Here is a 14925-nt window from a genome sequence, read left to right on the forward strand (position 1 = left end):
ATGCTATGCTAGTATATCCCGATAGTGAGGGGAGAGCGTCCAGGGATATTTTTCAAACATTCCTGTGCAAATGCGTTCCAATCTTTGAACAAATCTGTAGACATACAGTGAGTTTACGTACCACTTAAGTGGAAGAATGTTATTATGAAGCTTTGAAATATATGATCCCGTGTGAAACATTATGCAGTGAAACCAAACTGCTTTCTAAAAGCTTGGTTAGCCAGTTTCTTAACTGATTTAGATCAGTTGGAGAAACAGGCGGAGAAGTGAACTCTAAGGTTATAATTTTTGTGGTTTCCGAAGGATGGTTAGCCCCGAACTAATGTCTCTTAAGATCATCTAACAGCAACTGTCAAGATAATTTCTTCCCTTAAAAAGAGATGGGTGGCACCAAAAAAAAAAATGAAAAAGTTCTCTGCAGTTTGTTTTTTACTGGCCAATTCAGGATCTTGTTGCGGAAATGTGTATTGTTTGTATGGTACGTTCAGGAAACTTCTAGAAACTCTTTGCTGCTGATAACTAAACAATTGAATTTATCCCACTCCCTCTTCCAGGTATTCACATACAAGCAGAGCACAATTACACACCAGAAGGTGACTGCCATGCACCCCATGAACGAGGAGGGTGTGGAGGACATGGCCACCTTGACGGAGCTGCACGGGGGCTCCATCATGCACAACCTACACCAGCGATATAAGAGAGACCAGATTTACGTAAGTGCCGCTTCGATGCCCTCTAAAAGTCCCTCAGGTTTGACTGTCTTTTCTTCCTTTTTTAATTTTCAATTACTGTTGACATTCAATATTACACAAGTTTCAGGTGTACAGCATAGTGGTTAGACATTTCTATAACTTATAAAGTGATGCCCCCAGTAAATCTAGTAGTAGTTTTCAAAATTATTGTTTTCAAAGAGTACTTCCTGCCTTTTGAGAACCCCTAGTTAAGGTAAGTAAAACTATGTGTTCAAATGTTTTGCCAAATTAGAAATGTGGCTCAATAAATCATGTTCTCTGTGTTTATTGCCTTGATTTCATTAGAGGGATTACTTAAATTGAAGGGTAATTTGACCTTTCTTCTCCTGAATGTGTTCTGTTTGTAAGTGTTCTGCTGTATAAAGAAGCCAGAGGAGTGGTTTGACTTCCTCAATTAAGGGTTGGGAAAATGTGGATTTGCAAAGCAATGTACCTGAGCTTACGCTTTTTTCCCCTTTTATGATTTCCTTTTTTTTTTCTGGCTCTGGATCCCACCCAGGGATATATTTGGATTCAAGGGAAACCATCTACTTTACTTGTGGGATCTGTTTTGAATGGAGACATGTCCTTAAGAAGCAGACATGCACATGTTTCTCTCAATGTTTATGAAATGTGACTATTTCTGTATTATCAAGTAATATTTAAAACTCCTATAATAACCATCTTTTACATTTAAGTACATATATATTATGTTATCCGTCAAGATAGAATGGCCTACAGATTTTATCCATTTTTTATCTGCCTGTTTGCAGGTTTTTATAGTAGACTGGGGCAACTGCTTATATATGTGTGTGTGTTTTTTCCGATCAAGTTCAAATTCATATAGCTTTTAATAAAACATTTTAATATTGTGACAACACTTCATCTTTGAATAATTTTTGTTTTTTCAGAGTTACACTGAACTTGGCTAATATTTCTGTGATTATGATGAAGGGTAATGTCAGCTTTTAGAACAGCTAGTAGGTACTAACTGATACTTGAGGCACGCTTAGGAATTAGGGTCCTCCAATTTATCTACATTAGACCAGGAGAGAAGAGTTGGGAAAGAGGAGGAATGAGAGATTTGGGGGTATGGGGCTTCATTTTATTCATCTTTTTAACAAGCATGTTTATTTGCCTTCTCTTTGCATTGGGAAAGTGTCATTTTTGCCAGATCGACCTAATGTTTGCCAAATGTTTTCAAACAGCCCTGTCTAGAGAAATTTCATCATGTTGTAGTCCTCTGATGTGCTGCGTTTGCTTACACTAAGTCTTCAGATTTAAAATGTTTTCCATATGTTCTTCAGACAAGGTAACGTTCATACATGTCTATGTAAAAGTGGCCGTGTATTCTGTGTCTTGCATGTGCTGGCGGGACACACATTTATTCCTCTGCTTCCATCTCAGAAATCTCGTGGGCAATAGTGAATGCCCTCATCCCAGGGAACGCTCAGGCACGGGTGTCCGAGTTCCCATGTACTGCACTGTGTTTTTAGCATTAAGTATTCGACAATTCCATGTAGCTACTTGCTTACATGGCACATTATTTCCTCAGTTTGTCAAGAACTTACTTATTTTGTCTTTCTGGAGCCAAGGACATTGCCAGGCACCTGGTGGTTGTGCAATAAATGTTTGTATAATAAATGTCATACATATCAGAAAGAACCAGTTCTGGTTGGTAATGAAATGTGAAACTAGGTTGAAATAGTTTTTATTGGTGTATGTCTCTTGTAGGTGAGTACTTCAGAACTCATCTCTTTTCATGTAAGTCCTTACTCTACATTTAATAGTCAAGCACAAGTAAGTCAATTAGGAGGCGAAAAATACTGCCAAATGGATTTATTTATTTTTAAAATATATTTTAACTGATTTGAGAGAGTAAGGGAGAAGGAGAGAGAGAGAGAGAAACATCAATGATGAGAGAGAATTATTGATCGGCTGCCTTCTGCACACCCCACACTGGAAATTGAACCCCCATGACCTCCTGGTGCGTAGTTCAACACTCAACCACTGAACCAAGCCTGCCAGGCTCTAAGGTGCTTTTATCCATTTGTTCACTGCTATGTGATCCAAACCCAGATGACCCCCTAGGGCCAGAGATTGCAGGGATCTAAAACACAGACAGAAATAAGCACAAGAGATTATCTTGGGAATGGACTCAGAAGTATGCCATGTGATGCTACCTTAAAGTCAGAATAACCTGCATTATAGTTGGAATGAACTTGAAATTACTGTTCCTTTTTTTATTTTTTTATCCGGCTGCTCCCCTATCATACCTCATCTTTTTAAATTTTATTTTTTGTTTACCTCCCTCCATTCATTCACAAGCTCATCTCAGAAGACTTATGTTCTTCCACCTTTGGACAACAACTGCTTTTAGAAATTGTAAAGTAGTTACAAAAGGACAGTTGCCCAAGATTCAGAATTTTTAAAAAACGGGGAATGTGTATTTTGTGGCCAATATCTTCACTCTAATTTGGTTATGAGACGAAACCATTCCTCATTGATCTAACATGCTGAAGAGATCATCTGAGGGGGAGGAAGATGGGTGCCCAGTTGTCTCATCAAAGGAAACAGCATTATTCTAGCAGCATCCATCTCTTCCACTGTTAGTGATCTGAGGTTACATGATATACTCTATGCTCATAACTGATGTGGCTGGAGAACTGGTATTGAATTTATAGCATCAGCAGAACAGAAAATGTGATGTCTCTTAGGCATGTCAACAAAGGAATGACCTGTTCTTATTCTACTGAGAATGGAAATTGGAAGTCAAACATCCTTTGTATTCCCAAATAGGGTCTCAAACATTTTGTGATTTCCATTTAAATTGCCAGGAGGCTTGGAGCTATTAGTTAATCTGTCTTCCAATACACTGTTTAATATACCACTGAATACACGATGCAAGTTGTCAATGGATGAGTGACCAACTAATAGCTCTGCTAGTCATTGATTTATTTTTCTTCAATAAAGTTGCATAAACCAATGAGTTAGCTGCTGGATTAATCAGCATGGGAAACAATCTTTTGTAAATGCAAAGCTGTTTTTGTATATACTGTTGGGATTTGCTTCATTGTTTGACATCAAATGATAATGTAAAGTTCAAAAGAGTGAATATTTTGTCATGTTCAATTAAAAGTGCATGGTCTGTGCACAGGTTGACACATTGATTGGCCTGATTTATATAGAATTAATAAGCTAGTCAGATAGTGTGGCTTTCGTGTGCTGCGCATGATACTGGCAACCCTGGAGTTCATAGATGGACTGGGGACCCAGCAGTTTTGGACGTGTGTATGGAGTTTACAAAACTTATTTTCCAGGTGCAACCCCTATCTAACTAAATTTTTTCTTCATCTTGTACACTTGACAGGTAAAGACACTATAACATGGGAGTAATATGGGCTTAAATGGACAAAATAAAGTACTGTTTGGTGTGGGAGTTGTTGTGAGGCTGTGTTGAAGTGACTTAACTGTGGGATATTGAATATCCATTGAAATGAGTTTGCTCAGCCATTTACATTAATGAGCATTTAAATGCAACAGATATTCCAGGTGACTTAACATGAATGAATAAAAATCAATGCTATTGGAAAAATAATAAATTGCACAAATGAACCCTGTAGTTAGGATCTTGTTTTTGTTGTTGTTGTTGTTTTCCTGAAGTGAAGATCTTTTTCCTCTCCTTTGAGGGGCAAAACACCTGATCTTTGCACATCCAATTTGCAGGTCGACTCAGTTAATTTTGCCTATATGCCTTCCTTGTGAGACTTGGATAATTAGATTCTTATCCATAAAGCAGCCACCATGATTTTCCTGTCATTGCTGATGCTGTTGGCAGTGGGTGCCTACCGTCAGGTGCCCCCTGTGAGAAAAGCAAGGCTTTTCTGCCTTCTATCCCAACTCTGAGAGACGCCCGTCTGTACATTTAAAGGAGGGAAAAGATGGCTTGACTTACAACATAGGTGAGAGCTAGCCTTTCTGGAGGCTCTGGGGGAGGACCCACTTCCTGCTCGTTCCTGGTGCTGGCAGAGTTCACTTGGAACTGAGGTCCTCGCTTTCTTGCTGGCTGGCAGCTGAGGGCTGGCCCAGGTTCTAGAGGCCCCCCTTCCTGGAACTCCAGGTTCCTCCTGCTTAAGGCTCCACCATGTTAGCCTTTCCCATCTCCTGGTGACTTCCCAGGCGAGAGCCCAGCTCAGCACTCAGCTCCCTACCTGTGAACCCATCCCAAACTTCCACCTTGAATCTCTTGCCTCTGGCTTCTGACATGGAGGCTTGCCCCTGATGGTCTCACCCCTTGGAAATGGTCTGACGAGGGTCCTACCCTCCTCTGTCCCTTCCTACCAATGAGGAGACCTGGTGAAGGCAGTCTCCCTCTGTAAGTTCCTGAAGACCCAGGGACTGGAGGGGCAGGGTGTGTGTTTGTGGTACAAGGAGGTAATAGGCGGGCGAGGAAGCCTGAGCTGGGTGTGAAAAGCCCTATGGAGCAGGGGCCGTCATGACACTACGGAGAGTTGGTTAGAAGGAAAGGCTAGTGAGACACCACACATGAAGATGCAGATGAGAGTGAATTTGGTGCGATGGCCTCGCTACATTGGGAGGTTCTTTGCTTATGGACTCTGGTGTTTGGTTGGGAACGCTGAGATGTATGTAGTCAGGCTGGGTCTGGGAACCCCAAAGCAGTGGTTCTTAAGCAGGTGATGCTGCCCCTGGGGACATTGGCGGTATCTGGAAGCATTGTTGGTTGTCATAGCTAAGGAAGAGAATGCTAATGGTATTTGGTAGGTGGAGGCCAGGGATGCTGCTAAAGGTCCCACAGTGCACAGGACAGCCCCACGACCAAGAGTCACCTGGTCCAAGACGTCAGAATGGCCGAGGTGGAGAAACCCTGGCTTCCTTAAAGCTAGTCAGCAAAGTCTGGGCTCAGTGTCGTACAGACTATGCCGTCTTTGCTAAAGGTTAATGAAGAGAGAATCTACCAGAGAACAATTTTTAAAAGAGCTGATAAGGAAGTGATGTGAGATGAGAGAGTCAATCAGCTCAGAGAGTGTTGCAGTAATTCAAGGGTGAGGAGCTGAGGGTTTTAGACGAGGGTCTACATGGTAGTGAGCAAGACAAGAGCAGATAGGAGGAGTCGGGGGAGGTGAAGGAGACAGGATTAGCTTTAATGACACCCCTCATCAAGCCCCTGAAAACCTGGCACCGTTGGTCCAGGCAGCCAGGGGAGGGGAGGTGGGTTTTGGGTGCCTGATGTACTGTAGTTTCTGGAGCCTTGGTCTCTGAAGCCTGGACCATTTCAAATTGTTATGTACCCAGGATCTAAACACAGTGTTGACAAGAGTAGATGAGGTTTCTGTTGTCTTGAAGGTGAGCGCTGTGTCCAGAGCGAAGGGACTGCCATGCAAGGCTCGTGGTGTGACTGCTCTATTTCCCTTCGAAAGGAAGAGAAGCCCATTCTCTCCAGGAAAGGGTTTGTCATGCTCTGGGTCAATTGCATGGAGACTCCTGTCCCAGCCCTGAAGGAATGGCCCAAAACCACATCAGGGAGAGAGCTGTGGGGAGCTTGGGGCGCGCCTGCAATTAGGGGGCAGGAGACGGCTCCGAGGAAGCCGTGCTGTTCCTCCCAGCCCTTCGGTTAGTTTGTTGGTCTTGTTGAACAAACAGTGCAGAGATCAGAATCAAACCAGCCCGTTTAACGACGTGGGCTGTGTCTAAGGATAAATGCTCATGTCAGCACAAAGATTCTTCACAGCTAACGTATTTTTAGGTGTTTCAAAAATACTCTTCTTGACAAAATTCAACTTCCAGACGGAATCTGTAAATGTATTTGATGTTGTTCCTGCATTAACTTTGAAGCCTGTTTCTGTCAAGCCAAAGGTGTTAGCATTTCTAAAAGGCAGCAACCAGCCCTAGCCGGCTTGGCTCAGTGGATAGAGTGTCGGCCTGCAGACCAAAGGGTTCCGGGTTCGATTTCAGTTACAGGCTCTTCCCCGGCCCATGCCCTAGTGCCCTGGCTGGGGTGCGTGCAGGAGGCAACCAATCAACATGTTTTTCTCTGTCTTTTCTTCTCTCTTCCACTCTCTCTAAAAGATCAATGGAAAAATATCCTCATGTAAGGATAAACAAAACAAAACAAAAATAAATAAAATGCAGCAACCAGTTAAAGACCCACTGATTGCAGGAGGCAGGTGGACTGAGGCGTTATAGCCGACACCATGCCATGGAGGGTACCGTTTGGGACATGTGAATTGAAATCTGCATTTCATTTCCTTGAGTTGAGTTTTCCCAAAGTAGACTTTTTTTTTTTTGGCTTGTTTCTTTTCCTTTCCAAAGCCAGTGTCGAGTAACAGCCGCCTCTCACGGATTCGGGATGGCCCGTTGGTGGGATGAGGAGTAGGCCTGGCATGTGTCTTGTACCGGGAACAGCTGAGTCCAGTGTGGTTTGTCCGGGTTTTTTTCACATGAAATCAAGAACTGGTGTTGCCAAAAGATGATTGTAACCATCTGTCTGACTGGGGATGTATTTTTAAACTTTACCAACCGTTTATGCTTTGAGTGGCCACTTCCACGTCAGCACATTGATGGTGGCAATTACAAACCTTGTTTTCCTGATTTTTTTTCTTCTTCCCTGCCTCTCTTTGGGGTCAGATTCCTTTCAGCAAGGAAGGGATTTTAGTCTGAAACCGCTCGAATTAAATCTAAATGTCACCTCTAAATGTAAGAGCTTGACTTCAGTAACAACTCAACTTACCTGTTGTGATCTAGTTTTCAGTGGCCTTGAATGCTTCATGGTTTTTTTTTAAATTGTTTAAAAATGTTTTTAATTGTTTAATCGACAGTGATGGCGAACAGTTTTGTTATGTAGAAGGTAGTGGCTTAGAGCACTAGAACACCTTTATAGTGTGAGTTTATCATGTGGGTAGGTGGTCAGATCTCGGGCTCCCAGTATATCTACACCGATTCAGCCCTGCCTCTGTGTCAGGATGTGTGCTGGGCCCTGGGGGTGCATATTACTCTTCTTCAAGGTAGTTGCTTCTTGAAAGATTGGATAAATGAAGGACACTGCCCCTCCAGGGCCTCCCAGTTTATTGGCGAAGACAGACAGAGCACACCATTGACAAATAGCGCGGGGTAACAATACATGTGGCAAGAGTACTTACTAGGAACACAGAATGGGCCTTGGAAGGAGACGGTGAGGACAGGGTCAGGAAGTGATTCTAGCCCAGGCACCAGTTGGGCCGAGTCTTGGAGCATTCACTGGGGAATTTGGTCCGGAGAGAGTGGCTCATTCCTCGCAGAAGGTCAGCGTGTACAGAGGCATGAAATCGTGTGATGTTAACCATTTGTCCAACTGCAGGACATTGAAGATGCGGAGATGAGGGTTGCATGTGGCGGGCCGACAAGGTGGTCAGGAGCAGGTGAGGAAGGGCTCTGTGTGCAAGGTAGTGACCTTGGATTTATTTGTGAAGGCTGCAGGGAACAACTTTACACTTGAGTTCTGGGGAAACTCATCTGGCTGCAGGGTGATGGGTGAGTGCAGGAGGGATGGGTCTAGGAGGAGAGGGGACCAGCCAACCAGATGGGAAACGATGGGGTCCTGACCCAATCCTGGGAGAGCTTTGAAGTCAGAAGATACTGAGAGATAGAATCTTAAGTGTTTGAATCTGGAGGGCAGGCAGGCTGAGTTTGTGCAGGATGATCGTAGATTTCTAGGTTAACCATTCTGGTGCCATTTGTCATGCATGAGGTGATCGTGAAGAAACAGGTGTTTGGGGGAGATCAGCCGTGTCCTTGTTACGTGTGAGCTAAGGGGCATCTGAGTGAAGATGTCCAGTGGGCCATCGAGTAGACAGACCTGTCATTTAAAACGGAAGCTGCATTCTGAAAAAACATTCCGGGAGTAATTCACTGCCATGTTTAACCGAGATGATGGAGAGAGAAGGAAAGAGGAGAATGGTGAGTGGCTAACAACTCCGCTTCTTAGCACTTCTTCCCTTTGGAAAGTGTGCCATGCATCCAGCTCTCAGGACTCCATGACGAAAAGCAGTTGTGGTTTTATTTTCATTAACAGGAACAATCGTAGATAACTTCGATTTATGTCACCGTTTTATGGAGCAATCGTGTGGGATGACAGGGGATGTGTTGTTATTACTGATCAGAATCTTTGGCCCGGAGGGGTGTCCCAGGGGAGGCAGCCCCAGGCTGAGGACTTCCAGCTTCTGACTTGGCCACACCTTGCCGTCCTGTCATTGGCTCCTGTGTTGGAGAAGCCACTTCCCAACAGTAGCAGGACTGCTCCCTGTCTCCAAACAGCTCTGCGGCTGAGGCTCCGGGCACTTTGCTTTCTTGGTTGTAGTTGATGTGTGTGTGTGTGTGTGTGTGTGTGTGTGTGTGTGTGTGTGTGTCTAGGGTTGGAGAGCAAGTATTATACCCTTATTATGTCTTTTGAAAGCCTTGAATTGGTAGATGTCAGATTGAAGAAATATAGTGAGTTCCTCCCAACAGTTTGAAGCAATGTGTGCCCCAGCTGTTCCAGATTATTAAAATGGGCAAGGATTTGTGTTTTTTGGTGAGTTATGTGGAACTTTTCTGAGTCTGAGTAGAAAAAAAGTTTTATGTGCTTCAAAATAGAATGTACTTTCTATTTCTGGAAAACTGTTAGAAGGACCAGGCTATTGGTTGGGGCGGAATTCGGATTCTAGTAGGAGGGCACCCGTACTCAGTCCCACCTCATGTTGCATGTGCCTAGAATCTTAACTACCGGATGTTATCAAGGCCCTTTTTAGAGCAGTAATATTACATTTTTATAGAGCGATAAATGGTACAAGCAACAAACGTCGCCTCATAGCTCTCAGAGTTTTGTACTACATTTTCTCGCTACTTCCCTTGGTACTTAATTTTCTACTGGGCCCTTCTCCTGCCCCTCCATTCCCCAGTCGCCATTTTTACTTTTGTTAACTGTTGAACTTTACTTATTCAATGAACCTGTTCTTTATTTAGTGACAAAATCACTCATGCAACGTGGTATATTTAAGGTAGTGGGGAAAATAAGATGTCTTGTCGTGGGCAGTGATTATTGTTGCTGATGGACTTCTGAGATTTCACACAATGTCTTTCTTTGGATAAAGGATTAGGAACTATTGCTATTGTTGCCATGTTACTTTACACTTGTGTTTAGGGAGGTTCGCAAGTGCTGTTTGGTGTGCACATGGGCACAAGCAATACAAACTCAATGAGTCCTTAAAGACCCTCAGGGAACTGAAGGCCTCCCCTCCCCCGTAACTGCAATGAGAATAATAGAGTAGGACATGGGGTGTCCTATCACCTTCTTGGAGCCACTCAGACTCCCTTCTCGAATATTCCTGTGGTTGACCCTGAGAGTCATGGGAGGGATGAAGAGTTTTAAGCAGGAGAGTTTCATCTTCAGATGTTCTTTGTCAAGTGTGGAGCTTGGATTGAGCATACAGGGCCACGTGGGACATCAGCGAGGAAGGAGGCGTTTATGGAAATCTAAGCAAGTGAGGTCAGGGCGGCGGAGAGGGAGGGAAAGGGAAATGTTCTAGACTTTACTGAACGTGAAGCTTACAGGATGTGGAGACTTTGGCCACTGACGATGAGACTGGCAGCCTCTGGGGTGATTCCCATTCTGTATGTGGGTGGGTGGTGAAGGGGGTCACGCAGACCCGCAGCATGACAGCAGTCGCTGGCGCTGTGACTGCAGGGCAGTGCTTACCATCCTCTGCCCATTTGTCACCTGCCAGAGGAGGTGGAACAGCGCCTCTGCCCTGCCCACTCCTCCAGGCTGCCTTGGAGCCAATGAGGACTTGTGATGATGTCATGACGCAGACAATATCGTCCTCTGTGCCCCACGTTTATAAATGTCAGGTAAAGTTTTTTGGAAACATGTAGACTTAATTGTCATTTAAAATCGGTGACAAGCCTTTTGAGAAATGACTTAGGTCATTAGTGAGAAGGTGAAATTGTAAACCTTGAGCCTTCATTTTTTAAGAGCCTAATTTACTCTGGTACTAAATGGAGTTTCTTGCAGTGGAGAGACCTTTTTAACTCTAAATGAGGCAAGGTTTTCTATAATCTTAAAAAAATCAAAAATCAGGTTCTCTCCATACCAGCCAGACACACATTTAACACATTCTTTGTTTTCTCTCCTTTTTTTTTTATAATAAGAGATTTCAGATTATTGCATTTGGTTCATAGTCTGTTGTTTGCTGTCGGGTACATGTTGTTTGCTTATGGTACATGGGAGTCCATTTGTTGAATTTACTGTCAACCACAGCATGCATATTTATTATTTGAACTCGAAAGAGACTGTTCCATCCCTGAAAGTCTAAATGCCTCTGTTCTCTCCCTTACTAACCGGTCTGTGATTGTCACCAGAGCATGTTGGTTTCTCAGTTTGGGTTGACATCTGAAGATGTGTACTCTCACACTTTTTATGAAGGTTAAGGAACATGATGCATCTTGTTATTTCTGGATTTGTGAACTTGTGTGTCTGGCTTCTTTAATTGGACAGTGCTTTCAAGGCTCATCTGCATGGCAGCAGGTATCAGGAAGCAAGTACTTCGGGTCTTTATGGGGTGAATAATCCATTGTATGGATATTCCACATCTTGTTTACCCCTTCTCTCTGAAGATTGGAATTTGGGTTGTGTCCATGTTTAGGCGATCATGAATAATGCTGCTGTGTCTTTATTAAAGTACCTGTTTTTAATCCTTTTGGGCATATACCTAGGAGAGGAATCATTGGGTCATATGGTAATATCCCTTTTATGTTTTTAACCTTTTTCGGTTCAATATATTTCCAAAACACATTACAGACCCCCTTCCATTTGAGAACAGTTATATGGAACGTAGATCCTTTGCTTGATGTTCCTGGCAGTCACCATGAATAGAAATGATTACAAATTGCTGTAATATGGTACAGATGCTGTTCGGATGTTTCCTGCTTTCTGTCTAGTGTTTCCTGCGTTCCTCCTGCTCTGCTGCATTGCTCAGCCTTGCCGGTGAAAGAGAGAGGGCTCTGCATTAGGTCGCCAGGGTTCAGATCTCACCTCTGCCACTTACTGGCTGTGTGACCGTCCATGGAATTTTCTCTCCATGCCTCAGTTTCCTCATTGGAAAAACAGGGATAGTAATACATTGAACTTCCCAGGGTTATTGTGAGTGTGAAAGGGGTCAGGCCCTCTGTATGAGTCTGCTCCGGCTGCCGTAAAGAAATATAACTGACGTGGTGGCTTAAACAACAGAAGTTGATATTCTCACAGTTCTGGAGGCTGGAAGTCCAAGATCGAGGTATCTGGCGGGGTTGATTACTTCCCAGGGCTCTCTCCTCAGCTTGCTGTGTCCTCCTCTGGCCTTTATCTGTGCACACACATCCCTGATGCCTCTCTGGGTATCCAAATCTCTTTTCTTACAAGAATACCAGTCAGATTGGATTAGTGCCCACCCTAATGGTTAACTTCAACATCTCTTTAAAGGCTGTGTTTCTACATACAGTATAGTCATATCCTAAGGTGGTGGGGATTTAGGGCTTCAACATATGAATGGGGGGCACAGTTCAGCCCAATGCCCCCCTAAAGCCCTTGGCACAGTGCATGCGTGCCATAAAAGCCGGCTGGTGGCCCTGCCGCCTCCCCTTCTCATTTGGCTTCTTCGGTTGTGTCTGAGACTGGAAACCAGACAACCACACTTTGGTAGCATTTGCAGAAGTGCAAGCGAATGCTTATGTCTGTACGGAGGGGACTTGAGGTGTTCCGGTTTCATAGCTCAGTGGCCTGTCTTAGCTGCTCTGAAGATTTAGCTTAATGTCTGGCCTGGCTTTGGTTCCAGAAAGGTCCGCCTGTCCGTCTGCTCAGTTCCAGGTGAGTGACAGGCACTCAGGAGCCGTTGAGATTACTGACTACCTAGGATTTTCAAACGGTCTTGTTACTTTTTACACATTGAGGTTCAGTACACATACCATCAAATTTACCATTGATTATTTTAAGTATACAGTTCAGTGCCTTAAATACATTTGCATTGTAGGGGTGATCTTTGTAAGTTATATAAATGTCTAAGCATGGGGTTGTACATCTGAAGCTAGCATAATATTGTATGTCAACTGTAATTTAAAATTTTTAAAAAAATGCATTTGAAATGTTATGCAACCATAACCACTATCTACTTCTAGAACGCTCTCACCATCCCAAACAGAAACTCTGTACCCATTAAACCGTAACTCTCCATCCCTCCTCCCCCAACCCCTCTGCCTCTCTCGTTCTTTCTTCAACCCTGCATTCATAGCAGCCACCTGAGAGGGCAGGGTCATGATGAGGATAGGGTTAGGAGGGCACGGGGACAGGGATTTGGGCCTGGGCTGGTTCACCATCTTCCTTTTGTGTTGCTTCCATAGCAAGTCATCTTAGAAATGGCTGCATTTGTTTGTACAGAATGACTAGATTTTGAACCAAAAGTTATTGGAAAACCAAATGCAGTGGGGAGCACACATTACCTTTCCCCTAAGGGACACTCAGTGGGTTCCCTGACATGTGGCAGACCCCCCACCCCCCTTGTCCGCATGGTTTGGCATAGAGCTGCATGCAGACGCCCTCTGGCCCAGCCCCAGCAGGGATGGCAGTGCCAGCCCTCACCCCCCAGGGCTGTGTGTAACTGTGTCCCTGTCCTTGCAGACCTACATCGGCTCCATCATCGCCTCCGTGAACCCCTACAAGCCCATCGCCGGCCTGTACGAGCGCGCCACCATGGAGCGCTACAGCAAGAGCCACCTGGGGGAGCTGCCCCCGCACGTCTTCGCCGTGGCCAACGAGTGCTACCGCTGCCTGTGGAAGCGCCACGACAACCAGTGCGTCCTCATCAGGTAACCAGGGGTCTCCGCCCGCAGTGCTTTCCAAGCCGGGCCCCCACCCGTCCCCGCGGAGCATGTTCATGAGAAAGTTCATAAGCGCCTGATGTCTCAGTGAAGCTTTCCGTTTGGGATGGCTGGTACCTACAGCTTCCAGCAGACACGAGGCGCGCACTTTAGAGCAATGACTCCATTTGTTTCTTTTTGGAAATTTGCCAGAATTCTTCTTCAGTTTATTCCGGTTGTGAGGCCTGAGCTTCCTGCGGACGTAAGGAAGTGTTGTATAGTTCTTTAGGTGAGCAGGGTTGATATTCCAGAGTGCTAGGCATGCCTAAGCAAGCCTCTTTTTCCTCATACAGCGTGATTGCCCTAAAGGGAATCTCCCAAACTGAAGACTTTTTGGTAGTTTTAACTGACGCTCCGAACGCATACCTCTGAATTGGCTATAGAAAAGGGACTGCTATTACATGTTTAGGAAATGATAGGAGAGCGTGATTATTGGATTTAAATTTTTTTCGAGGAGGTAGGGTCTTGACACATCTCTTTCAGCTCAGTCTTCCTCATTGATTGAAATAAACCACCAGAAACCCCAATGTCAAAACCTTTATTACTAGGAACTGTCTAAAAAGGAGTAAAACCTGTCTCTTAAAAAAAGCACTTCTTCGTTTTTATTAACTAATTCAAAATGGCTCATCACCTATATTCTAGTGACATCTTTACTGGACCTTCTTATTAATTGTTTATATGGGACTCCTGTTCTGGTGACGATCAGCACACCCCTGGGACGTGTCCAAGGAGGACGAGCTGCATGTCACTTTCAGTGGGGTTTCCATGGAGTCCCAGGCATTTCATTCATTTGTCCTCCAGGCGTTCACTCGTGAAGCGTGGCTGTTACTGGGAACCAGTGGTGTATAAACAGAACTGCTGGAGTGAAAGATTTTTTTGACATCTGATTTAGATGGCTTTTTAGAACTGCTGGAGTGAAAGATTTCTATTAATTTAAGAGGAAAGGGTTGTTTGCATTTGGGGAGGTTAACAGATAAGATCCCACCTACCCGCCGGATTTCTGATTCAGTGGGAGTCAGGCCCAGAGACAGATGGACAGCCATATGGCCGCTGTAGGACTTCCAGCCGATCAGGATCACTAACATTGCAGCCCCAGCTGTAGACTTCCAGCCGATCAGGATCACTAACATTGCAGCCCCAGATTAGACAAGGCAGCCCACCTGGTCAGAGTCCAGGCAGGTAACTGGTGGCACAGTTCCTGTGGGAAACCAGTTCCAGATGGCGAGAAGCAGGCCACCTTCCGCGCTCCTGGTCCTGTGGGGGATGGGTGGAG

General features: G+C 44.6%; 1 protein-coding gene across 5 annotated transcripts in view; it reads left to right on the plus strand.

Annotated features, from left to right (window-relative positions):
- The window catches only part of MYO10 (myosin X), a 197712-nt gene that overhangs the window by 83557 nt on the left and 99230 nt on the right, over positions 1–14925 (plus strand). For all 5 annotated transcript variants that reach the window (XM_006081493.3, XM_023752196.1, XM_023752212.1 and 2 more), the window contains exons 3-4: positions 555–713; positions 13414–13601. In XM_006081493.3, the coding sequence (XP_006081555.1) occupies positions 555–713; positions 13414–13601 (347 nt within the window). The remainder of the gene's footprint in view (positions 1–554; positions 714–13413; positions 13602–14925) is intronic.

This window comes from Myotis lucifugus, unplaced genomic scaffold, assembly GCF_000147115.1.
Source record: "Myotis lucifugus unplaced genomic scaffold, Myoluc2.0 scaffold_0, whole genome shotgun sequence".
In the NCBI taxonomy this organism is placed as follows: Eukaryota; Metazoa; Chordata; class Mammalia; order Chiroptera; family Vespertilionidae; genus Myotis; species Myotis lucifugus.